The sequence below is a fragment of the Anas platyrhynchos genome, chromosome 2 (genome assembly GCF_047663525.1).
Source record: "Anas platyrhynchos isolate ZD024472 breed Pekin duck chromosome 2, IASCAAS_PekinDuck_T2T, whole genome shotgun sequence".
Taxonomy (NCBI): Eukaryota; Metazoa; Chordata; class Aves; order Anseriformes; family Anatidae; genus Anas; species Anas platyrhynchos.
Genome location: NC_092588.1, coordinates 125,549,611 through 125,574,349, shown reverse-complemented (window position 1 = coordinate 125,574,349; position 24,739 = coordinate 125,549,611). Strand labels below are relative to the sequence as shown.

Below are 24,739 nucleotides of genomic sequence, written 5' to 3'. Positions count from 1 at the left end.
CTCCTGAGACAGCCCGGTGCTCTTGTAGTTCCCTGCCTTTGCCCTTAGTGGTGGTACCTGCAGGCAGCCTCTGCTTCTTGGGTACCCCTAGGCTGCACTTGCAGGAGCCCAGCAGCGCCTTCCAGGGATGCTGCAGGATGCCAGGCATTGTTCCGCAGCTGGCAGGCCTTCTCTGCTGGCAGGCTTTTCGGAGACCTTTGCTGTCAGCCCTTTTGCCAGTCAGGCCAGGTCACCTTTGTGGCTGCTCCCGTCCCCACCACTTCCCATTGCCAGTACGACTCCTCACCCCCACGTCTCCCTCGGGGACCCGCCACCCGCAGCCGCTCCCCATCAGGAGCAGACATCCCCAACCCAACTCATGGCGGGGGCAGCGGGAGAGGGCTGCGTTCAGCCCCCGCTGCCGAGCGATGCAGGAAGAAGTGCAGGCAGAGGCTTTGCAGGGTGGAACAGTGATCATTTATTACTCCTGGGGTCATTGTGGCTGCCACCCCCAGCCCGGCCCCAGCTGAGGCCCGGCCGCCTGCTCAGGCGGGGGGCCCGGCCTGGCGGCCCGCGTGCTCCCCGGCCCCCGGCGCTTCCTGCCGCACCCTGTGCAGCCAGGACGTGTCCCCGACTTCGTCGTCCTGCGGGGAGCGTGGCAGTCTGCGCCCGACCTGCCCCGCGTGCCAGGAGAAGCTCCTCTCAAGTCTGCGCCCCGTGGAGGGGCTGCGCGCCCTGCGCCGGGGCGAGACGCTGCGGGAGCGGTAGTTCAAGGGGCTCCTCCCCCGCTGCCCCCGCTGCTGCTGCTGCTGCCGCCCCAGCCGCGCGTTGCGCTGGAATCTGCCACGGGGTCTTCGGGCCAGGCGAACAACTGCAACGATGGGCCCACGGCACAGCGGGCAGGTGTCATTTTCCGCAGCCCAGAGCTGGATGCACTCCTGACAGAAGGAGTGCCTGCAGGGCTTGATGCGGGCTGCGCTGGACAGCGGGCCCAGGCAGATGGGGCACGGCTCGTCCCCGGGGTTCTCCTCGCGCTGCTCCTGCTCTGGCTGCCGGCTCATAGTGCCTGCGGCCGCCGCAACGTGGAGCCGGTCGTCCTCTGGGGGAGGCTGCCTTGGTGCTGGGCGCTCAGCAGCAGCCCGGGGGCTTCAGCACCTCGACGCCTCGGGGGTCGCCTGCAGCACCTCCCTCGCCTCGTGTGTCGCTGGATGGATCTCGACACCAGCAGGACGACTGCAGAAAGAACCAGAAAGAACCTTCTAGCAGCAAGAAGACATTGGCTCTCTGGGTTCAACCAATTGGCTGGGGGTAATACAGCAGCAGCTGTTCTGGGGACGGGTTGCAAACATGGCCGTTAGAATGGCAAATCGGCCTGTGGTAGCTCCTTCTGGGCAGGGCCAGCTTAGGCCAGATGAGGCCCATGCATGTCTGTAGGTGTGAGAGCATTACCCAAGGGCCTCGATGGCTCGCATGCAACAAGAATGGCTTCGCGTGTGCCTTGCGCAACACCTCCGCCCGTCTCTCTCTCCTTCCAGCCGTAGCACCTCGAGCTCTCGAGCACCACCAGCTGGACTGGCCGCAGGTGCCCCGCGCAGGGCATTTGTAGGCAGCCGCCTTCTGTGACGCGAGAGCTGACATCAGCAGGCTCTGGGGGTGTCCCTGAGGGCAGCAGTGTTTTAGTGGAAGTGTCACGTATTGGAAGTGACAATATAATATTGCTAATTTAGGGCCCACTCTTTGTCCACTCCAGGGTTTGGTCTCTTACGAGATGGCTTTTATCAGTTTGCCTGATACCGGTCTCCATGCTTGGCTTCTGTCAGCCTGGAGCAGCCATCTTACAACATCTTACAGCCATCTTACAACAGCATTGACTTCCTTCAGTCAGGTGACCTCCCTCTGTCAGTGCTGCCCTCCCCAGAGCCTGCTGATGTCAGCTCTGGCGTCACAGAAGGCGGCTGCCTACAAATGCCCTGCGCGGGGCGCCTGCGGCCAGTCCAGCTGGTGGTGCTCGAGAGCTCGAGGTGCTACGGCTGGAAGGAGAGAGAGACGGGCGGAGGTGTTGCGCAAGGCACACGCGAAGCCATTCTTGTTGCACGCGAGCCATCGAGGCCCTTGGGTAATGCTCTCACGCCTACAGACATGCATGGGCCTCATCTGGCCTAAGCTGGCCCTGCCCAGAAGGAGCTACCACAGGCCGATTTGCCATTCTAACGGCCATGTTTGCAACCCGTCCCCAGAACAGCTGCTGCTGTATTACCCCCAGCCAATTGGTTGAACCCAGAGAGCCAATGTCTTCTTGCTGCTAGAAGGTTCTTTCTGGTTCTTTCTGCAGTCGTCCTGCTGGTGTCCTGCTGGTGTTGAGATCCATCCAGCGACACACGAGGCGAGGGAGGTGCTGCAGGCGACCCCCGAGGCGTCGAGGTGCTGAAGCCCCCGGGCTGCTGCTGAGCGCCCAGCACCAAGGCAGCCTCCCCCAGAGGACGACCGGCTCCACGTTGCGGCGGCCGCAGGCACTATGAGCCGGCAGCCAGAGCAGGAGCAGCGCGAGGAGAATCCCGGGGACGAGCCGTGCCCCATCTGCCTGGGCCCACTGTCCAGCGCAGCCCGCGTCGAGCCCTGCAGGCACTCCTTCTGTCAGGAGTGCATCCAGCTCTGGGCTGCGGAAAAAGACACCTGCCCGCTGTGCCGTGGGCCCATCGTTGCAGTTGTTCGCCTGGCCCAAAGACCCCGCGGCAGATTCCAGCGCAACGCGCGGCTGGGGCGGCAGCAGCAGCAGCAGCAGCAGCAGCAGCGGGGGAGGAGCCCCTCGAACTACCGCTCCCGCAGCGTCTCGCCCCGGCGCAGGGCGCGCAGCCCCTCCACGGGGCGCAGACTCGAGAGGAGCTTCTCCTGGCACGCGGGGCAGGTCGGGCGCAGACTGCCACGCTCCCCGCAGGACGACGAAGTCGGGGACACGTCCTGGCTGCACAGGGTGCGGCAGGAAGCGCCGGGGGCCGGGGAGCACGCGGGCCGCCAGGCCGGGCCCCCCGCCTGAGCAGGCGGCCGGGCCTCAGCTGGGGCCGGGCTGGGGGTGGCAGCCACAATGACCCCAGGAGTAATAAATGATCACTGTTCCACCCTGCAAAGCCTCTGCCTGCACTTCTTCCTGCATCGCTCGGCAGCGGGGGCTGAACGCAGCCCTCTCCCGCTGCCCCCGCCATGAGTTGGGTTGGGGATGTCTGCTCCTGATGGGGAGCGGCTGCGGGTGGCGGGTCCCCGAGGGAGACGTGGGGGTGAGGAGTCGTACTGGCAATGGGAAGTGGTGGGGACGGGAGCAGCCACAAAGGTGACCTGGCCTGACTGGCAAAAGGGCTGACAGCAAAGGTCTCCGAAAAGCCTGCCAGCAGAGAAGGCCTGCCAGCTGCGGAACAATGCCTGGCATCCTGCAGCATCCCTGGAAGGCGCTGCTGGGCTCCTGCAAGTGCAGCCTAGGGGTACCTAAGAAGCAGAGTCTGCCTGCAGGTACCACCACCAAGGGCAAAGGCAGGGAACTACAAGAACACCGGGCTGTCTCAGGAGGAGGAACAGCTCTGGGAAGGGTGCCATCCTCAGAGCCTAGGAAGCAGCGGTGTCTGTCGGCTGTCTCAGGTGCAACACAGAAGTTAGCAGCTGGTTTTGGCTGCTCTAAGGAGGTGTGCTATGCCCTCTTCTGTGTCTCTCAATAGAAATAGGTCTCCTTTTCGAACCAAAATGGAGCGCCTGTCTCCCTCAGAGCTTCCCGTGCTGCACAAATTGTTCTTGCCGACATGACATGAAACCCATTGAACCTTTGCTGGGGGTGCGTGGCTGACTCCGAACTCTGTGATGGGAGCCTCACATCTTTGCAGTGACACTTTGGTTTTGATTCCTTGGGGCTCACTCCTGGGTTCGGTCTCTTCTGAGATGGCTTTCCTAAATTAGCCCAACACCTCTCTCCACGCCGGCCTTGAATCACAGCATGTTGCCTAGTGGGGGGTTGTGGCCATCTGTAATAAAGAGAACTTTTCAGCAAAGAAAGCCTCCGTGCCCTTGGGTATTGCAGCGTCCTACCGACTCCCACTTGCCATCTCTCTGCATTCACAGGCCGGGCCTGTGCCTGCAGGGCTCAGCCCTTCGGAAGGGCAGGGCATGAACGTCACTGTTGTCAGAAGCAGGATTCTGTAAAACGCGCACTCGGGGATGCTTTTGAGGAGATGGTAGAAGAATGCTGGGAGGTGCACGAGGCTGTCCTGGTTTCAGCTGGGACAGAGTTCATTGCCTTCCCAGCAGCTGCTACGGAGCTGGCTTCTGGATTTCGGAAGACAGTGATGCTGATAGCACACCAATCTTTGAGTTGTTGCAGAGCACCGCTCACACAGTCAAGGACGTTCCGGCTGCCCACACCGCACAACCAGCGAGGAGGCTGCGGGTGCACGAGGAGCTGGGAGGGGACACAGCCAGGACAGCTGGCCCAAACTGTCCAGAGCCATGTCCCATACCCTATGGGGTCGTGCTGAAGGCTGGGACTGAGCGGGTTGTCCGCAGCGTGGCTGCCACCGTGTGGGGTCTGCGGGCATCATCACTCGTTGGGTAGCGAGTGATTGCGCTGTGCATCACCATGCATTCATCCTGGAGGAGAGAAGGCTCGGCGGGATCATAGCAGTGTCTGAACATCTCCAGAGGGAGGATGCAAAGAAGACGGAGCCAGGCTCTTGTCAGCGGTGCCCAGCAGCCATACTGCTCTAGGTGGACCTGCCTGAGCAGGGGGGCTGGAGCAGATGACCTCCAGAGGTCCCTTCCATCCCCAAGCCCTCTGGGAGCTTCCTCCTGGGTTAAAAACAGGCCCTTTTTAGACCACTGACACACAAGATGGCATAGGACGTCACCACTTCAAGTAGCCAGTGTGGCACTGCTCGTTTCTGTCATCCTGAGACAGCCAAGAGGTGGCGATGTGCCTTATTTTCTCTAAACGACACCACGTTGCTTATGCACGTTCCCACTGTCTCTGGCCAATTTCCACCTTCCCAGGGGATAAGTTGTTCCTCACCTTCTTGTTGTGTCCTTATCAATGGTGGAACGCAAAAAGCAGTGAAACTTTAGAAGACCCGATTGGGAGAATTAGAAAGCAGGAATTCTTTATTAACAGCGCAGGGCAGAGGGAGGATAATTCCACCCAACATGGACATCTAAGCAAGACAAAGACTACTTATTTACGGTACGGTGATATCCATGTTCCTGCAGTTCACAGGACAGGACTTATTGGTTTCTCAGATGTAATTATCATATCGTCCCTCCTGCTGTCGCAGGCGCAGTAACCTCTGGTGGTCACACTTTGGGGACTTTCTGAAGAAGGCTCATAGTTTTCGTCATCTTGTACTTCTTTGCATTTGCACGTGCTCAATCATGGTTTAACTGGTTCAGCACTTTTGATCTTTTACAAACTCAGCCAACTTAATTGTTTTAAGCTCTACTTTGGGCACCATTCTCACAACAGCATTGACTTGCTTCAGTCAGATGCCCTCTGTCAGTGCTGCCCTACCCAGAGCCTGCTGATGTCAGCTCTGGCGTCACAGAAGGCGGCTGCCTACAAATGCCCTGCGCGGGGCACCTGCGGCCAGTCCAGCTGGTGGTGCTCGAGAGCTCGAGGTGCTACGGCTGGAAGGAGAGAGAGACGGGCGGAGGTGTTGCGCAAGGCACACGCGAAGCCATTCTTGTTGCACGCGAGCCATCAAGGCCCTTGGGTAATGCTCTCACACCTAGACGTGCACGGGCCTCATCTGGCCTAAGCTGGCCCTGCCCAGAAGGAGCTACCACAGGCCGATTTGCCATTCTAACGGCCATGTTTGCAACCCGTCCCCAGAACAGCTGCTGCTGTATTAGCCCAGCCAATTGGTTGAACCCAGAGAGCCAATGTCTTCTTGCTGCTAGAAGGTTCTTTCTGGTTCTTTCTGCAGTCGTCCTGCTGGTGTCGAGATCCATCCAGCGACACACGAGGCGAGGGAGGTGCTGCAGGCGACCCTCGAGGCGTCGAGGTGCTGAAGCCCCCGGGCTGCTGCTGAGCGCCCAGCACCAAGGCAGCCTCCCCCAGAGGACGACCGGCTCCAGGTTGCGGCGGCCGCAGGCACTATGAGCTGGCGGCCAGAGCAGGAGCAGCGCGAGGAGAATCCCGGGGACGAGCCGTGCCCCATCTGCCTGGGCCCGCTGTCCAGCGCAGCCCGCATCAAGCCCTGCAGGCACTCCTTCTGTCAGGAGTGCATCCAGCTCTGGGCTGCGGAAAATGACACCTGCCCGCTGTGCCGTGGGCCCATCGTTGCAGTTGTTCGCCTGGCCCGAAGACCCCGTGGCAGATTCCAGCGCAACGCGCGGCTGGGGCGGCAGCAGCAGCAGCAGCGGGGGCAGCGGGGGAGGAGCCCCTTGAACTACCGCTCCCGCAGCGTCTCGCCCCGGCGCAGGGCGCGCAGCCCCTCCACGGGGCGCAGACTCGAGAGGAGCTTCTCCTGGCACGCGGGGCAGGTCGGGCGCAGACTGCCACGCTCCCCGCAGGACGACGAAGTCGGGGACACGTCCTGGCTGCACAGGGTGCGGCAGGAAGCGCCGGGGGCCGGGGAGCACGCGGGCCGCCAGGCCGGGCCCCCCGCCTGAGCAGGCGGCCGGGCCTCAGCTGGGGCCGGGCTGGGGGTGGCAGCCACAATGACCCCAGGAGTAATAAATGATCACTGTTCCACCCTGCAAAGCCTCTGCCTGCACTTCTTCCTGCATCGCTCGGCAGCGGGGGCTGAACGCAGCCCTCTCCCGCTGCCCCTGCCATGAGTTGGGTTGGGGATGTCTGCTCCTGATGGGGAGCGTCTGCGGGTGGCGGGTCCCCGAGGGAGACGTGGGGGTGAGAAGTCATTTGGGGGTGAGGAGTTGTCATGGCAATGGGAAGTGGTGGGGATGGGAGCAGCCACAAAGGTGTCCTGTCCTGACTGAGAAAAAGGCTCAGAGCAGAAATTTCCACCTTCCCAGGTGCTAAGTTGTTCCTCAGTTTTACACAAATAGAAAAATAACCAAAATAACACACTGTGTCTGGATTGCCCCTTCTGGTTCATCTTTAATATGTTCTGTTTAAACCACAAGCCCTGGTCTACTTTACCGCAAGAGAACTTCTTATGTCCGGCCACTGATTTGTTCTCCCTTCCACCAGCTTCATGTGGCTGTCGGACCTCTATATGGCTCACAGCAAGCCTTTTAAGAGTTATGCTGAGAAACCTGGAGCAGCCACTACCGTGCTCACGTGTCAGATTTTCTGCATTTTTGGGGCACAATATAATCAAAGTCCTATGCATTATTTGGATCACCTGTTAGCAACTCAAGCACAAGACTTGAAACTGTATCTCTGGCACTCTGCAGCAGGTCTAAGCAGAAGAACATAGGCAGGCTAACAAGAGAAAGCCAATTTTAAAGTAATACCTGACAGCAAAGGGGAAAAAATATAACTAATCAAGCACAGTACTCACATGTACCAGGCACAAAACCTAAATATAACCTTCCAGCAGTTGTTACAGTCTGTCTCACCAAATTAAGGACATTCAAAGCAGATGAGAAAGCATGGAGAGCACTCCATCAGCAAAAAGCTTTTTCAAAGGGAGAGCAGACAAAGAAATCTCTGCCACAGAGAAAGAAAGAGACCTTTATGCCTGCATAACCCTTCAGAGAGAAGAGCAAGCTACAGAGGAGCAGAAAGCGATTAGCCCAAATTAAAGAACTTCCTAAAGCAACACAACTCAGGACAGCAGCAAAGGCACCACTATGCCACCATGCTCGCGTAACTTTCGTGGATAATGACAAGGCTTTCACATGAATCCCGAAGGGGGAAGATAGTGCTAATAAACTACCTGCCCTCCAAAGGCAGAGTGATGATTATAAGGGAAATCAATACACAGCATCATGGGAGAAGTATACAGACCCTGCTGTGAAAGCTCGTAACAGGACTCAGAGGAAAATGTAGGACTCTGAAAAGTTCTGCATTTACAGGACCGTTAATATCTCTTGTAAGATTAATTTTATCAGGCTCTTAGGAGGGAAAATAAACGAATGAAAGAACGTACAAACTCCTGTAGTATTTTTTCTATTGAATTCTCGTATATTCATCCATGACAAACCTCCACTAGCGCAGTCAGATCCTGTCAGTTACTCAGAAACATTAACAAAAATGGAAGAAATACAGAAATGATCAATAAAAACAATCAGAAACGGTCATAGAAAATGATATTCCTTTGCACTGAGACACTGTAAAGATGAGGGCTGTTTAATTTATAGGTGTTTAGGAGGAAGCATGTCACACATACAGTGAACAGAACAAAGCAGGTCAGCCCAGTGCTACTATATGCATCCTGTTTTATAAAGGAAGGAGGGGATTTGCAGTGAAATGAAGAGAGGTAAAACTACAAAGCCTTTAATGGGAACAGCTTTTACATGTAGTGGAAAATTAGCCTGTAGAAGTCACATACTCACAGAATGATTATAGGAAAATGTGGTAAAGAAATTGGAGTAAGATCCGACTTTATGTCCAAGAATGTGCAGTCACATTAGCCAGGACATTTTTGAGAAGGTTTACGTACCATTCTTCCTTACCAAGTAACTCTAGCTCTGACTGTCAGCAGCAAAGAAAAAGAAACAAGAAAATGTACATGCACCTTATTCCATAATTATCTGTGTCGAGAATCCTGTTATGTTACATCTGCTATTGGCCACTTTCAGTCCTATGAGAAAGGACTACATTGGTCTCCAGCTTTAACTTCAAAGGCTATTTTTACTTCCATAAACAGACATCTACCATTGCTCAGACATTAAGAAGTTGAAAGCCAGGCTCCACCGTACTTACTCTTGCTGGAAAGTCCTTAACTTTGATGCTATTTCCTCCACTTAACCTTGTCAATGGCACTGAGTTAAAGGAAGATAGTATAAATTGAAAAAAGGAGGCAAGACATGCATTGTTTGAAACTAAACATGAAACAAGTCATGTTGTTTCTGAAGCTTAAAAGATGTGACACGAAATATGAAAAGAAGTAGAAAAAGAAACAAATGAAAAAAGAGCAGAAAAATACAGAACATTAACAACAACCATGTGTTTATTATCAGCTAGCAAGACATAGGAATTTCCATCTAGAAATCATGTAAGCAGGCTATCAGCTACACGCCTACACAGTCAAATAGCTTTAATTGCACCTGATTTCCCTGAATTACAGCTCTGTTATGACCATGAAGTCAATGCCCTCTAGTGTATCTCTGTGTTCACTGTACATGTGAAGTGTGTTCACATTTTAGATTTATTTTTTTTCAGGTTATGTGGTATTTATGTATTTTCCTGAACCTGTATGCTTCCTTAATATCAGAAGTCAATTGACAGAGAATGATGGAGATTATTTTCTGTATTTCTTAGCCAAATCAAGCACATCCTGGGTTCAAATCCCAAATGTACTTCAATTGTATCTTGTTTCTTTCTACGTCACGCTTTTCTGACTTCCAGCCCTACGCAGCCCATCTGATTTCCCTGCATTCTTGCATAACATCCCCTGAAACCTTCTTTAAGTTAGGGAGTTTATCTGAGGACAGGGAAGAAAGAAAAAACAGGTGATATTGCAGAGGAGAGTTACTACCTTTTCTCCTCCCCAAGCCCATTTCAATGTATTTTTAAAATTGACATCTGAAAGTATTTGACCTGAAATAAAGCAAAGCCACAACCAGAAAACACAGTAAGGACATTTCTGCAACCATTCAGAGAAAAATCTATACAAGAAAGTGTAAATGAGACAAAAGATTTTAAATTCTAGTCCTATGCTCTATGAGTAATTCTTTTCTTAGCATAGCTGCTGCCTAAACATCCCTAGTTGACTGTACATTTGGATCCAGTTCACTGTCCCTGCTAATACGTACAGTGAAGAGAACAGCACAGGCCAAGGGTCACTAGGTAGAAGTAAAATTGCAGAAAAAGACCTGGACAACAGATTCGTGAGGATCACCTGAGTGCTCTTGCTGCTTGAGGTTTGTTGCATACTGAGCTGTACTAGCAAGAACATAGCTAGGAGATTGACGAAAGTCATTCTTCGTTTTGGCATTTGGGAGAATGGCCAGTAGAAGGCAAAGAGCCACCAAGACTGCTACGGGCTGGAGAATGTCATGTATGAGAAGAGGCTCAGAGACTGGGTTTGTTCAGCCTCAAGAAAATACAGCTAAGGGAGGACCTTATGGCTACCTGCAGCAGGAAGAGCCAGGCTATTCTGTACGATGACAGGATGAACAGGCAAGAGAGAACTTAAACAAAGGAAAAATCCCATTAAAGATTAAGGAGAGAAAAAAAATCATCGTGATAGTGGTCAAACATAAGAACAGGCTGCCCAGAGGGGTTATGGAATCTCCATCTCTGGAGGCATTCCAAACTTGAACAGACACGGATTACAAACAAGTTGATCTAACATTGAACTTGGATCAGACTTTGAAAATTGGCCCTGCTGGGGGTCAGATGACCTCGTGTGGACTCCCGAAACCTCAATTATTCTATGAGCCTATAACTTATGCAAACAGATGAAAAAGCATTACTACCTCAGAAGTGCTACATTTCACAACACAAATAACTATCAAGGCAATAGAGACTATACGACATCAACACCTTCGTTCATGGAGGGGAATGAAAAACCATTGCACAACAATTCTTTTCACACCTGAATGGTGTGTCACAGAAAATGAGCTTTGTACTTACCAAACTGGCCATTGCACTTTATGAAGAGTTCAATCACACCATAGGCAATGGTGGTTGCAGGAGGAATCTCAAGGATCACACTAGAATCCTTCACTGTACTTCCACTGTCACTCACTGAAACCTAGGAGACATTTATTCACTGTTTATTCGATTTAGCTGTTGTGTAGCTTAAACACAAAATTGAGTAAGGGAAAAAAAAACACTGAGAAAGAACATACTTTACTCTATTATGTCTAACTAAAGCACATCCAATATCTAACATCTGAAAGAAGCACAAAACGAGCAGTGAGGTAAAAGCACTGAAGTGCCGAGAGCAGCTCCCAAACTCTCAGCTACCCTGTTCAAATACAAAGTTGACCTTCACGTGCAGCTTTTGGCATGTGAATCAGAAATTCTGTGTTGCTACGAAAGTGGCACCCACTTCAGTATCCTGCCCTACCCTCTTCTATCCTGACACCCTTTTTGCCCAACTGGGGACTGGTACCAGGACGATGGCACTTGCAGAGACAGTTGTTGAACTCCAGGTGTCTGCCACTGGAGACTCCCTGTACACAAAAGTGATTCATCTGAAGCTTTGAAAAAAATTATGCAGGATGAGCACATGTTTTGACTTTGGTAATTCCCTCTCAATTCACTAGCAATTTTTCAGATGTCCTCACTACGCAGTTAATCTCTACTCCCATGATAGAAAACAAGCAGCTTCTCAAGAAGCATTAAAACTCACTGCAAACATTTTTGATAAATGATTGGCTTTTCAACTGAATTTGCTTCATCGAATGCTTTCTGCTCTTCAACTTTCACTGAATTGGTGGTTTATGGTCTGCTGTAGGCAGGAATCTAGAGGAACTGAATCATAATGCTACAATATTGAATCCCATTCCAGGCTCACACTAAAAGATGACACCTTTTGCCAGTGCAGCAACAGGAAAGGCAGTTTGTATTTCTGAAGTTTCACAATGAAGTAACATGGTGATTTCTTACAATTGAGAGTTTAACATGTTAAGGAAAAACAAAAAATACTCTGAAGTCTATTTGGCACAGAGAAATCAGAGTTTCTTCACAGATAAACTGCAGGTTTAACTATACAAATATTCTATTCCGTACAGATCTTTTAGTATCTTTTACCTTTATGGTTTTTGTACTGCATCCCAGCAGACCACTGATTTTTTCTTCTGTCTGGATATGTTCAGCTATCGTGCACTTTTGAGTTGTTACTATCTTCTCTCTCAAGATGCACAGTACTTCACGTTTTCTTTCTATTACTTGTTGCAGTAAACTACTGTTCATATTTATCATTCTGAAACAAGAAGAGACACCATTAACAAAACTGCTAGGACATAGAAAAGACATATTCTTAACTGTTTGAAAACTCTTTTAACCTGCAATTCTTACTCAGAAAAAAAAAATCAATCAAAATCCTTACCACACACACAAAAAAAAAACCCATGCAAGCACATAACATACAAGAAGATTCTTGCTCCAAATTCTGAGTCACCAGTTTTTCCTTGAGGGATGAAGGCTGAGAGAGACAGCTTGAAGCCAGCCCTCACAGTTTGCTACAGGCCTGTTCTGGTCTTCACTTAAACCCTAACCTGGTTGAGAGGATCAGCATAGACCACATACTTCAGAGGTGGGAGACAGAAGATTTCATGGATGTGGGGACTGAAAAAGATTCCTAAACATACACCACCCACTATGAACTCCTGTGATAATTAACTGCGTGACCTCATGATTTAAAATTAATGACCAGGACTGTCACAGTCAAAAGAAAAAAATAACTTTGGGAGGGACAAAATCATCCCTGCTCCATAACATAATTAAGCATTTCTTTAAATGTTGCTGAAGTTGTTCTCCAATAAGGTATTTTTTAGAATAAGCAGAAGAAAGAAAACATGTCCCAGAAACTATAAGAGAAAATTATTTTCTAAGAACAGAAAAAAAAATTTACTACCCTGTCTTCTGGGGTGTTAAAAGCCTTTCTGATAAGTTACGGCAACTTAACTGTATTTAACTGATTAAAATGTGTCAATTATGTTATACTTTTGTAATATACCCACTGGAGAGGTCCTCACATTGGATGTCGTATTTCCTAAGAATGGGTATCTCTTGCAAGACATCTGGAAGATTAAAAGATTGCTACCCCTGGCTGAAGTCTTTTCTTCTCTATTTTACTGTAAATGGCTTTTCATGGGGCTAAATGGCAATTCCCCAAAAGTACGATGGAAAGACGTGTTCTGATTCTACTTTATTTAAATCAAGATATCTCCACTTTTAATTAAAAGGGTTTAGATTTATTAGATTCTGGAGTTTTGGATTTATGCAGTCTGTATAAGTCTGAAGTCAGCTTGGCTCTTTATTAAATTAAAAATATCCTCAGGCAATTTTTGATCTCTGGAGAGTTACATGCTTATATGAAAGTTCAATCAGTTGGAATGAACTGTCTGGAAACCTTAAAGTTGATTGTTTAAACAAGGGAAAGAAAATACCTCTGAAGCAATGCAGCAGCCACTAGAAAATCACCCCCAAACATTCCTGAGATTATTAATACAACTTTTCTTTTCGTGTGGTGCAAAGCCATGCTTTATGCTTGGAAAGCAATGAATCTTTGGATTAAGAAAAATTGAAGAAATGTCAGGCTATCACAAACACTGCTGCTCTCAGAAGTGTCTGCCAAACTGGAGCTATTAATTATCAGCGCATCTTATAGAAGACCACCAAGCCTATCATATCCTTCACGGTATTTATTTATGATTCTGAAGAGGTGGGCTGAGCACCCCGAAAATATAAATTAAGGCACAGACAACTTGAAGTTCTAACATACGACCGAAGAAGCCACAAGTGAAGAAATATAATGAAGAAGTACAAAAGCAATTTGTCAGTTGCTTTCCTATGCCATATTTTTTTGCCTGCTTTAGAAGGTGACAAACTTGTGAGTAAGAGCAAAAGAAACAAAACAAGGGCAGAAAGCCACAGATTAAGCAGGTTTGCGGTTTCTGAATGTACATTAACATAAGAGGGATATCAAACCCTGATTTAATCCTATCCAAATGAATGACCACAATAATTCAGAGACTTTCTCTTCCATTTCCTTCTACAGCATTCTGTTTGAGGCGGGACTGGCTCAGATCCCCTCATGCTCCTGGCTCTGAAGTTCAGCAGAAATACCTCTCCCCACTGGGTTTAGGGAGTACAGGATGGAGAGTTTAAAGCCACACACCCTTATGAACAGTTAGCCTTTTCTTTAAATGCTCTCCTCCAGACTTCTGGCACTGAGCTTTCTGCCCTGAAATGCCTTGGGCCCTGGTGTTTTGTGCGCGGGCACATCACGGGTGTCACAGCACAGCCAACGGAAAAAAATGCTCTGCGCTTCTCACCGGAAAGCACAGGACAGTGACTCAAACAGGAGGCAACACGAGGTAAAACAAATACCTGGCTTATCTAAATTATCCTTGAAAAGAGGCATTAAGGACAAAATGCCACAGGGTTAAAGTTTGACAGTTGAAGCTAAGCCTAAAATATTGCAGGGCAATGGCTGCTGAATCTATGGGTGTACTTTTGCAAGGACTGAACTCATTTGCCACCACAGCTCTCTCAATATCAAGCACAGCAAGATGAGCGAGATGGCTGAGTTAAACCCCTGAGAACACAGGCATGCAGGCACATGGAAGCAAATTTTCTTTAAGCAGGTCACTTTTCAAAGCTATTATTTCTGCTCTGCAACCCTCACTCTTCCCATCTTTCACCATCTATTGTGCAGGAGCGCTCAGCAGCCCGGTGTGATCTGTGCTGTTACTACACTCTCTCCCCTCTTGAGAAGCTGAAGTACACAGAAGAAAACACTATCAAGTAAAATGAGATGTTGGTTTGCTATTATCAATGCACACAGTATAAAACTGGATAAATATAGATCAATTAAAAGATAAGAATGATGGTTTTCCGTTTGATAGCTTGTTCTTCTTAAACAACCTTCCTCAGGCCAATGATTTGCTATGCTGGAAGCTCCACAGGTCAAACACAAGCAGAAAAGAATCTGAGTTCTCCTCTCACTCTGTACATCTGATTGGATTTAACACTTCCACTACCCTACGATGCAAAGGCTTCCATCACTATTAATCAAACTTCTTCTTCTTGCATGAGGAAAGGAGTGGAGAAGAAACAGGCACACAGGGAATTTGCTGCAGATCAGAAGCAGGAAAAAAAGAAGAAAGGGAGAAACCAACGGAAGGCAAGAGAAGTACAGACAACACCTGGCTGTCACCGCTTAATGCTCGTTCTTCTAAAACCCACAGCCGAGACTGAGGGTCTTCCCTGCAGGGCAGGTCTCTGGCCAGACTATTCACAGTAGAGTGAGGCCTTCAAAACATCTCTCAACTGCTTTTCCAGAAATCCTCTGCTTGTTCAGTCTTCTCCACTTCATTTGTAACATGCGACAGTAGGCTGATGTCTCCCAGCCAAACGCTGCTTATTGCATGGCATTGGCCTTTACCCAGCTTTGTCCCTTCTCAAATAAAGACCTCTAAAACAGTACAATTTATCAGCCCTCACTCAGGCACTGCACAAGAAGCACTTCTGTTGTTAACCTGTTTCAAATGTAACCTCTCTGACCCACTTTTTACTGTCGTACCAGAACAAAGTATCTGCTACAGTCAGCTTATTGATGGCATTTCACAATTTTCCCCACAGAACAACCTGGCAATTACTTTATAGAACAACTTCCTCAGGAATACCAAAGACTTGTGAGAGTGCAAGTGACAGACAGCTTCTCTATTTTCTATTCAGCATCCTCCTGATGTTTTAAATCACAGACACAGAATTGATTTTACTTAATGCTGTCTCTCAACATGCTGTGACTTTGTATTGCTCACGTGGCACATTTGGTAGAAAAATGATGAATGTTTGTCTCATCATACTCATAAATGCTTAAGTTGCTATAAAGAATAAATAAAACATCTGCATCGGAGTGAGACTTGAAGAATGGCCAAGACATTGAAAACAGGAACCACAGAATGGCTCGGGTTGGAAGGGACCTTAAAAATCATGGAACTCCTGCCCCCTGCTGTGGGCAGGGATGCCACTCACTAGATAAACCACTAGTTTAAAGCATAGGACTCTGCCCTAAAATCAGTATTTTTCAGTACTCTGAACTAGCAGGCACAAAGTAATACAAAAAGCAAGAATAATGTGTCATAAAATATGTGAAGCTCATAAACCTAGAGGGACCATTTATTTTTCTGTTGCATATTATGTTAATAAGTGTGTTCTGTATGCAAAGTGACACTGCTTTTGCAAATCAGGAGGGATCTCATCCTACATCCTTCAGCTGTCGTCCCTTTTCTGAAAAGGAGAGCCAATGCAGCATCTGGAATCTAATTAAGGATCAGCAGGATTATCCTTTTTAAGGTTCACCTGAGAACTGACAAGAAACCATTTTGCTGCCACTCAGCACTTCCAGCTTCCTGAACCCTGAAGACTCACACGACAGTACACAACATGTATCAGCTTAGACATTTTTGGGTGTGCTTTCTGTTATTTATCTCTAACTCTAATTTAACAGCCTAATATAAGAACACTTTCAATTGCAATTTGATTTAGAGCAATTATGGTTTTATTATTTCTATAACAAGCACAAGCAACGTATGTAATTAGATGAAATCAAGAGCACTTAGCTGACCCTCATCCCAAAAGGACTGACCAGTAAACATCCTCTTAGTACCGTAACACTTTGCATCCCAAATCACTAACTTCTAGGCAACAACACTCCTGTGTGCTGAATGCCTGAGTTCCACATGATGCTCTGTGAAGGAGACGAAAGCTAGAACCCATGGATGACTTCTCTCACAAATCATAGAATATTTATGAATTAGTAACTAGCATTTTATTTGTAAGGAACTGCCACAGTTTCCAGTAAGCCTCAGAATTATGCTGAAGAAAAAATAATAAAATTAAAATTCTGCTATCCTCATCACTTTCAGTGACCCAACAAAAGCCACTCACTCTCTATCAATTACACCATTTGCGTCACAAGCTTTAAATAAGCTCTGAGCATCTACTCCATGAACCAAAAACTAGCTCCTTGCATAACAGCACACACACACACATTAAACTGGACTATATCACTGCCAGACCCACTTAACAGTCCTGTGGGACTGTGTATATGAATATCTTCTTCACCAGTTGTCAGCATCTCAGCCTGTTTCCTAGTCTAGCATGTGAGCAATTCAGTGGCACCTTTCAGGACCTTACACCAGAAAAATGTATTTCAGCAAGCAACTTATTTACAGTTATATATACTTATATAATCTTCTTCTGAGTGTAGAAAATAATTGTAAGTATTCAGTTGCATTCAGGATTATAACCCCAAAATATGTTGAGGTAAATCTGATTTGCTACAGGAAGATTATTTATTTGAACAGAGCAGGTCACACTCCAGAAAACCAAGTGAAAGCTCATTGTTCTAAATAGAAGTTATTCTAGCATATTCTTCTGTAGCACCCTATCTAGTCTTAGAAACAAGATTCTAAATCTTGACTGATGTTATTTTTTTGACACTAGATGCACACAGATTTTGCAGGTCTGGTTCACTTATTTATTCCAGACTAAATCTTTCTTGGCCATTGCAACGCCCATGTTTGAAGCATACCTGTCCTTGACATCTTTCATAAGCTGCTGCAAGTCAATTTCCTGCTTCCTCAGGTTTCCAAAGGAGGACTGGCTTTCCACGTAGCCCTTCCCTCCAGCTCCCAGACTGATCTTTCCAAATGAAGTTTCAATACTTCCTTGAACAAAGTCTTCAAATTTCCCCATGTATTTTGCGAAGTCAGACTCCACAATCACTAGGAAAAGAATAAAAGTAATTTCTACCCATGAAGACAAATGCTGAAACAGTCCTGAAGTCATTAGAAAAACAAGAACTAACAGAAAACACAAACAGTTGATGTTAATGAAGGTAAGAACAGTACTTAACAGGTAAATAGGGAAGTTCACAGCTCTGCAACTTTTGCTTCCTCCATATTTTTATTGCCTTTGCTCAGCTATCGTCTACATTTTGCCATTTTAGGAAAACATCTGGTGAGTGAAATGCTGAGCTCAGATGCTATGGAAGACTTAAGAAGCATGACAGAAATTTACTTCAGCAACAAGGGAGAACTATGAAGTAGATGTGCCTATAATAGGTTTAATATTTTGTCATTATCTTGACATATCTCATCATAACCCTGTCCCAAAGCTCACTGAAAACCAGTGGAAACATCAAATTGGCTTAAATCAAACTCTCAATCTCTTATGTCAATAAACCAGAGAACAGACTCAGAATCAGCTTATTTTCTGAGCTAGCTACAATTAAAATCTATGCATAAGTACTTATCTGTTTATTTATATTCAGAATTATGTCATGCCCAGAAATACAGGATTCCAGACCATTACCTGTTTAGCACTGGATGGAGAAATAAATACAAGGATAAGTGTTTTTTAACTGTCTGTGCAAGAAGAAAGGAAGTCGTGGTAACACCTGCAAGCATTTTCTGGTCTGCTACCACCAGCAGAACAGTTGGTTCGGTGCTTTTTTACCTGGAGCACTGCACAGTTTCACGCTACTACCACATACTGAAAACTCCCCAAAATACTCTAGTGGAGCTCCTGAGGCCGCACACAGCATAGCACAGCAGCACTGTGTGGCTTGACAGCTATCAGCACTCAGTTGCAGTGGTCCATCTAAACATTTTTTTTTAAACGTTTCCTAGTATTATTCTATCTAAATGAACAGTCAAGTGAGAACAAGATGCAGCCATCTCATTCCTAAGGATTGAAAATACTTCAGAGCATTCCTCTGAAAAGAGCCCCCTGGTAACGTGACTGAGAATAACAAAAAGAAGATTCAGCTTCACACGCTTTTTGTGTACAATAACAGTACTGCCCGAGTAGGGCTTTACCTGGTTTTATAGGTTTGTCTTCTGTAAGCACATCACTCAAGGAGACTGTCAAGAAATGATACTTGGGCTTCTGCCAGCACCAGAATGTCTTCCTCTTTGTAACCAAGCTGAGAAGCTGCAGCTTGTCCGAGGCGTTCAAGTGAGAGACAGGGATTAAGTCACCTCCACTGTCTGTTTCTCTCACAAAATTCTTTGTTGCTTTTGCAAACATCTTGGAGAATTGTTTAGAGCCTGCAAGAATAAATCTATTTTTTAGAACTACAACAGGAAAGTACAAATATTTACATTTTCACTTTAAGAAGTTCTGCACAGTATTAATATAGGAACAGTTAGTGTTTTCACCCCATCTTTGCCACTCTGAGCTGGGAATCATGACACTTCAAGCAACTTCCCTCAAAGTAAAAGAGTTTTCACAGTAACAGATAAAACAATTTTAGTTTAAATTTTAAGTAAGCAACAGTGAATAAGAACAATGCACTGCAAACATGATATGGAAGGCTTAAACATTACAATAATCATGAAATTCATGAGCACACGGATAATGAAGACAGCAAGATATATGAGAAAGGAAATATTGAAATCTACAGCTGAACAATCCTTCAAAGAACACCCATGGAAAATTCATTTGCTACGGAGGAAAACAAACAAACAAAAAAACCCTTACATAACCTACCTGAAGTTCTAAGAAAAAGTATCCAGTAATGAACACCCTGAGGAGACTTCTGAGGATCAGAAGAACACAGGTGCAGTGGCAGAGGATTCCTGCCTCTCCACCGATTCCTTCGTTTATTACCTAACATAAAATTGTCTTATTCCATAGAAGGTAATTGGATATTATTCATACAGATTATCTTGATTGCTTTAAGTGTGTTAACACATATAGGGATAGTAAAAATTCCTTTATAAAAAGCAACAAATATTGCTTTTTATACTGGCAGCTTTGTGACTAAGTTTTCTTTCTGGATTCTGCCCCTGGAAAGTCCTGTTCCCTTTCTTTCCCTTCTGAACCTTTTACCTCCAGTGTTTTCCAATTTTCTGGTTCCCATTAGAGTAACTACAGCTAAATGAAATGTTGCTTGCAACTGTTATTCATATCTGCTAAACAGCTACTTATTCTAGCTCTTAAATTTGTCTTAAAATTAAAAATACTGGCATCTCTTCTTTCATAACGTTTCCCTTACCCGAAGCACTGCATTTTGCTGTATTAACAAGAAAGTTGACTTAACTCACAGAAAAAAATGGTAAAAATGACCATTCAGAAGTGCTAAACATGCAAATCTAAAAAACTTTTTTTAGTCTAATCAGATTTTTTTTCCAGCCATTTTACTTAGTATTTCTACTTTTTTTTTTTTACTTTTTTTTTTTTCCAGTTGGCAGTATTCCTTTGAATCCTCCAGCTGATACTGTAAAGTTCAACTATGAGCCTAAGATGTCCTAGCTGCCCATTTTGTTTCTTTAAAATAGGTTACCCACATGTTTTTCATTAATTAATCACCTGTCCTGCTCCAAAGAGATTAGTTAGACTTGTCCATTACAAACACAGGCCAGAATTAGCTAAGACAGATTTCAAACAACCAAAAAAGATATTGCAGTGACCATTCACAACTGAGGGAAAATGGCAAACCAATATACTAGCAGTTGGAATACAGGCATCATGTTTTAGTATCAGTTGGAGGAGAGAAGAAAACCCTTCTTTGCAGATGGAAGCTTAGCATTCCCCAAATCCCATTTCAGATAATATTTCACACAGTATTTACCAATTCACGTTAAGCTTCCTATGAAACCCCCATTGCCCACTCTTAGTTCTCCACATAAACAAGTAAAGGGCATTTCCCAATAACATTTTGAGGGAAAGGACTGGAACAATGTCAAAGTCTCCTAACATTTTACTCAAGTCTTCTGTGGCTTTCATTATAAACAGAGGCTGCAACAAACTCACAGCACAGTCTCAGCTATACACCCTAGGAGTATTTCCACTGACCTTCTTTTTCCCTTACCTTTTCCTAGGCTCTAAACCAAGTTTGATTTTTGCATTCTTATATTTCTTCTCCATAAATTTCCCCCATTTTAATCTCAGTGTAATGTAGTTTTACTAAGCAATGTAGCTCTACTGCAGCAGAGAAAAAATAAAATTAAAAAAAAAAAGATAAAGAAAACAGCAAGGGTTGAGGGTTTGGGGACTTCTTTTATATGACTTTATATTTCACAACTAACCAGATGACTGATTTGTAATGAAGGGGACCATCATCACAATTTGCCCTGCATTAGCTGCTGTTCCCTTTCTTCAAGCATTTCTGTGCTTTATATGATTGATTGCTCATTCACTCTGATCCCATTTCTACACAATGGACTCACGTGGGCATACTGTCTTAAATGGAAAAGGCCCCCTAATTCTAAAGAGCTTATGAGAAGAGAAATTGGAGAAGAAAAAAAAAAAAAAAAAAAAAAAGCTGTTGTGATTTGTCTTTCTGTTCCACACTCACTAAATCTCATGAGAAGAACCAATGACACCATTCTATAAAACTCCTTTCTGATTCATGGTGGTTTGACTTCGCAAACAGTTACCAGGCTTTTGATGGGTAAAAAGAATATCTGAGAAAGACCACAGAGTGCACATGAAAACTGCAGAAACTTACGAGGTAGGATACCTGGTATTGTCTTTACAATCAGGATGACAATATCAACATCTCCTACACTTCACTGCATTGGCAATGTCTTTGCAATGAGTGTATTTGCTGGTGCAGCAGTACCATAATAATATTCTATCCAAATTACATCTCTTTGGGTATTGTGCCTTTAATGTTCATTATAAAATGCACCCAAGTATCTTGTTTCACTTGTTCACAAAAAGACAGAGTACTGGGAGTTAATGCAACTACCAGAATCGAGGGCATCCTGACCAAATGCTCACAGAGTGGTTACAGACACAGCATTAAGAAAACTCTCATTTTGCTGTTTCTTGCTCTGAAAAGCTTTGTTAGAACCATGCTTGGTTTGTCAGAATTACAAAGGAAGGTATCAAAGCTGGTAGGAAAAGCCTGTCAGAGTGAATTCACTCTTGCAGATTGATAGTTAGGTGTGAAAGCAGAAAAGGATGGAGGAGTAGCTTCCTCGCCTACCGAAAAATTTTAAATTAGCCTGAACTTGGGCTATGGGCAGATTATTCAATGAACAGGATGAGATCATGTAAAGATATTTACATGATATTTATAGCAACTTTACAAATTATTTAAAGAAACAAACCTTACCCTGCTTCTTTCATTTATTACAGCTCCGTAACTCGATATAGTAGATCATTAAATCTGAAAACACATTTAATGAATAATCAGATTTTACCTTTCTCAGCATAGAAGAGCAAGTTCTGAACAGCTGCCCAATATTTCTGACATTCTGTATACACATGCACTTTACAAAACATACCAATAAAACCTCCCAAACCAACACCTTTTTTCCATCCAATGTAAGATTACCCAGAACACCAGGCACAGTCCACAGGCAACCTGGGAAGTGAGTGGACTACCAAACAGGTCACCTTTTGTCGTAAAGGCATGCTAAGGACAACTCCCACAGACCGAAGAGGCCCAAGCAGTAGGCATGCAGTCAGAAGAGCTGCCAGACTTTAACTTTACCATGTGTCACCCTCTGAATTCTAACCAAGTCAGAGCTTGTCCTGAACGGCTCCTGAAGTCAGCAAGAGATGACAAGCAGTACGTGTATTTTATTACAAAGCCTTATTTTTGCCTGCTTTCTAGGCAAGTTATATTTAAACAAAAAGCCACAAAAGCTCACAAGCTCTCTCTTCCGAGCCTTGAAGATCTTCCAGCACGTGCCTCTGATGACTTGGTGCCACACAACCCACCCTGGATTTAACATGTCCAACCACAAGGACCATGGTGCCCTCACCCCAGGGACAGATGCCACCATCCCATGAGGTCCCATTTTGGGGAGTCCCGTCTCACAGCACCCCACAGCTGCACACCTGGGGATGCCGGCCCTGAGGGATGAGGCGCTTCGTGTGGGCACACAGCCATGTGCCGCCCTCACCAAGCCTGGCACTGAGGCAGCTGCAGCAGGCACCCAAGGGCTGCGCTTCCCCTCTGACACTCACGCACCACGCATGATTTGCACTGATTCAACCTCTAGGGTTTGCGGTTTGGGCTTTGGGTTTTTTTTTCCTTCCTTAAAGCAGCCGGGTGGCACACGGGCAGGCACGGAAGGGAAGCCAGACCCTGGCTTATCCCCAAGGCTGCCACAACGGTGCTGACAGGGGTGGCCCTGCGCATATGGGGCTGTGGACCCCACTACTGCCCCACTCCCCCAGCCCTCTGGCGGGGAGAAGGGGGCTCAGTAGGGGCACTGCTGGCACCACCAGCCCCTCCGCCTCCCTGGGCCCACCCCGGTACTCACGGCTGCCCCGCTGATCCCCGCCGCCGCGCCCCGGGGATGCACCGCGCCGCGCCCCAATGCGATGTGAGGCGCAGAGGGCAATGCCCCGAGGGGAGCCTGGGGCAGCACCAGGAGCAGAGGGGCTTCTGGTCAGCTCCGAGGCACCGCAAGCAAGGGCGAGCACGGGCGGCACCGCGGTGGGGTGAGGCAAGGCGAGGGGGAGCAAAGCCCCGCCCGGGTGCCCGCGCCCCGGGACGCGGGGGTGAGGCGGGACCGAGCGCCGCCGCCATTTTATGGCTCAGCGGCCGCCGCCCAGCACACGGCTGCGGGGTCTGGCACCCTGAGGGGGCTGCTGTTCGCCAGTGAAGCCCCAAAGCGGCTTCCACAGAGTCCCTGGCTCCATCGCCTTCCTCCTGGATGTCTGTGCCCCTCACCTTCCTCAGGGGTTGAAGGGCAGCTGCGCTGGGGTCTGGGCTGCTGGTCATGGTGGGCTCTGCCTGCTGAGCCCTGGTGCTGGGGGTGTCCGTGCAGCAGGGACCCCCGTGTGGTGGCATGCCCCTGACAGGGGCTGAGGTGGATTTGGTTGGATTTTCCTGTCAGCTCAGCCACAGGAGGCGACAGTTCATTTTGCTGGGTTACTTCCAGTCACATAACAAAGGCAGCTTTTCCCTGAGAACTGCCAGATGATGGCATTTTATGACATAATTACATACAAAATTCCTGAGATGTCCTCTCAAACCTGACTGGGATCATTGACAGTCAGAGGATCAGCAGCTTGTATATGAAATCTGCTGGAGGCAATGCCCCTGCCGTGTGCGGCTGCAGATTTGCAACGTTGAGGTCAATGCTGTAGGCATGGCTGGAGTCCAGTCAAAGCCCCAGTCCAAATGGGAGTTCCCAAGACAAGTTTTCTTCTTCTCAGTCTGGTTCAGGCCTTGAACAGCACTGCAAAATGAGAAATGCGGTCAATGGAGTGTGGTAGACAGGTTTATGAAGTGTAGTGTAATACAGTGAGCTCTGTGACTATAGCTCACCTCTCTGAAAGCAAGGCAACACCAGAATAATAGAACTTGGGTGCTTATGATAGGACTGACCCAGGAAGAAATTGATGGAAACATAAGGAGTAGTTCTTCAAGATATTTACTGAGCATTAAGGAAATATTTTTCAAGTGAACCGTGCCACAAGCCAGGTCCTTCGCTTTTAGGTCAAAGAGAGAGCATTTGGGACTAGGGGGGATAGTCACACATGTTGAATCACCATATCTTAATGGAGTAAAGCCTGGCCTACGGAAGAAAAGTTGAAAGCTGGATGCCCTTAAATTAACAGTCCTAAGCGAGAGGTAACAGTGAATGTATATTGTACAAGTAGTTATCCATTCTGATAACTACATAAATCATCCAAAACTTCCAGTTAATTTTAGCAGATATTAGTCTGTCATCCCTTTCTGTTTCTCCTAAGTGACGCCCTCAGTAAATCAATGATAAATAGATTTTTCTTCTTCGGCTTCTATGGGCTAATAGAAATAAAAATAAACCCACTCTTAGAGCCTCATCATGAGAAAAAGTACCTTCAAGTCCTCAGGAGATCTCTTTCTAGGATCAGCACCAAGTTGCAGGATCACTAGCTCCAGTCATAATCTCCTGCAGTGGCTAGTAGCAGCACATTTCCTCAGTAATCACGTGCTTACCCGTGGAGTGGCAACATGTCATT

General features: G+C 46.9%; 1 protein-coding gene across 7 annotated transcripts in view; it reads right to left on the bottom strand.

The window, feature by feature from the left end:
• GSDME (gasdermin E) overlaps window positions 1-24,739 on the bottom strand; it is a 45,522-nt gene extending 20,783 nt beyond the window's left edge. The window contains exons 1-7 of one of the 7 annotated variants that reach the window (XM_013100540.5): window positions 24,597-24,739; window positions 23,463-23,973; window positions 21,891-21,944; window positions 18,643-18,873; window positions 17,355-17,547; window positions 11,840-12,011; window positions 10,715-10,835 (exon numbers count right to left, since the gene is read on the bottom strand). In XM_013100540.5, coding sequence (XP_012955994.4) covers window positions 10,715-10,835; window positions 11,840-12,011; window positions 17,355-17,547; window positions 18,643-18,853 — 697 coding nt within the window. In that variant the 5' untranslated portion in view covers window positions 18,854-18,873; window positions 21,891-21,944; window positions 23,463-23,973; window positions 24,597-24,739. Of the gene's footprint in view, window positions 1-10,714; window positions 10,836-11,839; window positions 12,012-17,354; window positions 17,548-18,642; window positions 18,874-19,315; window positions 19,436-20,639; window positions 20,753-21,890; window positions 21,945-23,049; window positions 23,403-23,462; window positions 23,974-24,596 lie in introns of those variants that run through there. The other 6 variants (XM_072033543.1, XM_072033544.1, XM_038174282.2 and 3 more) reach the window with 6 other exon arrangements.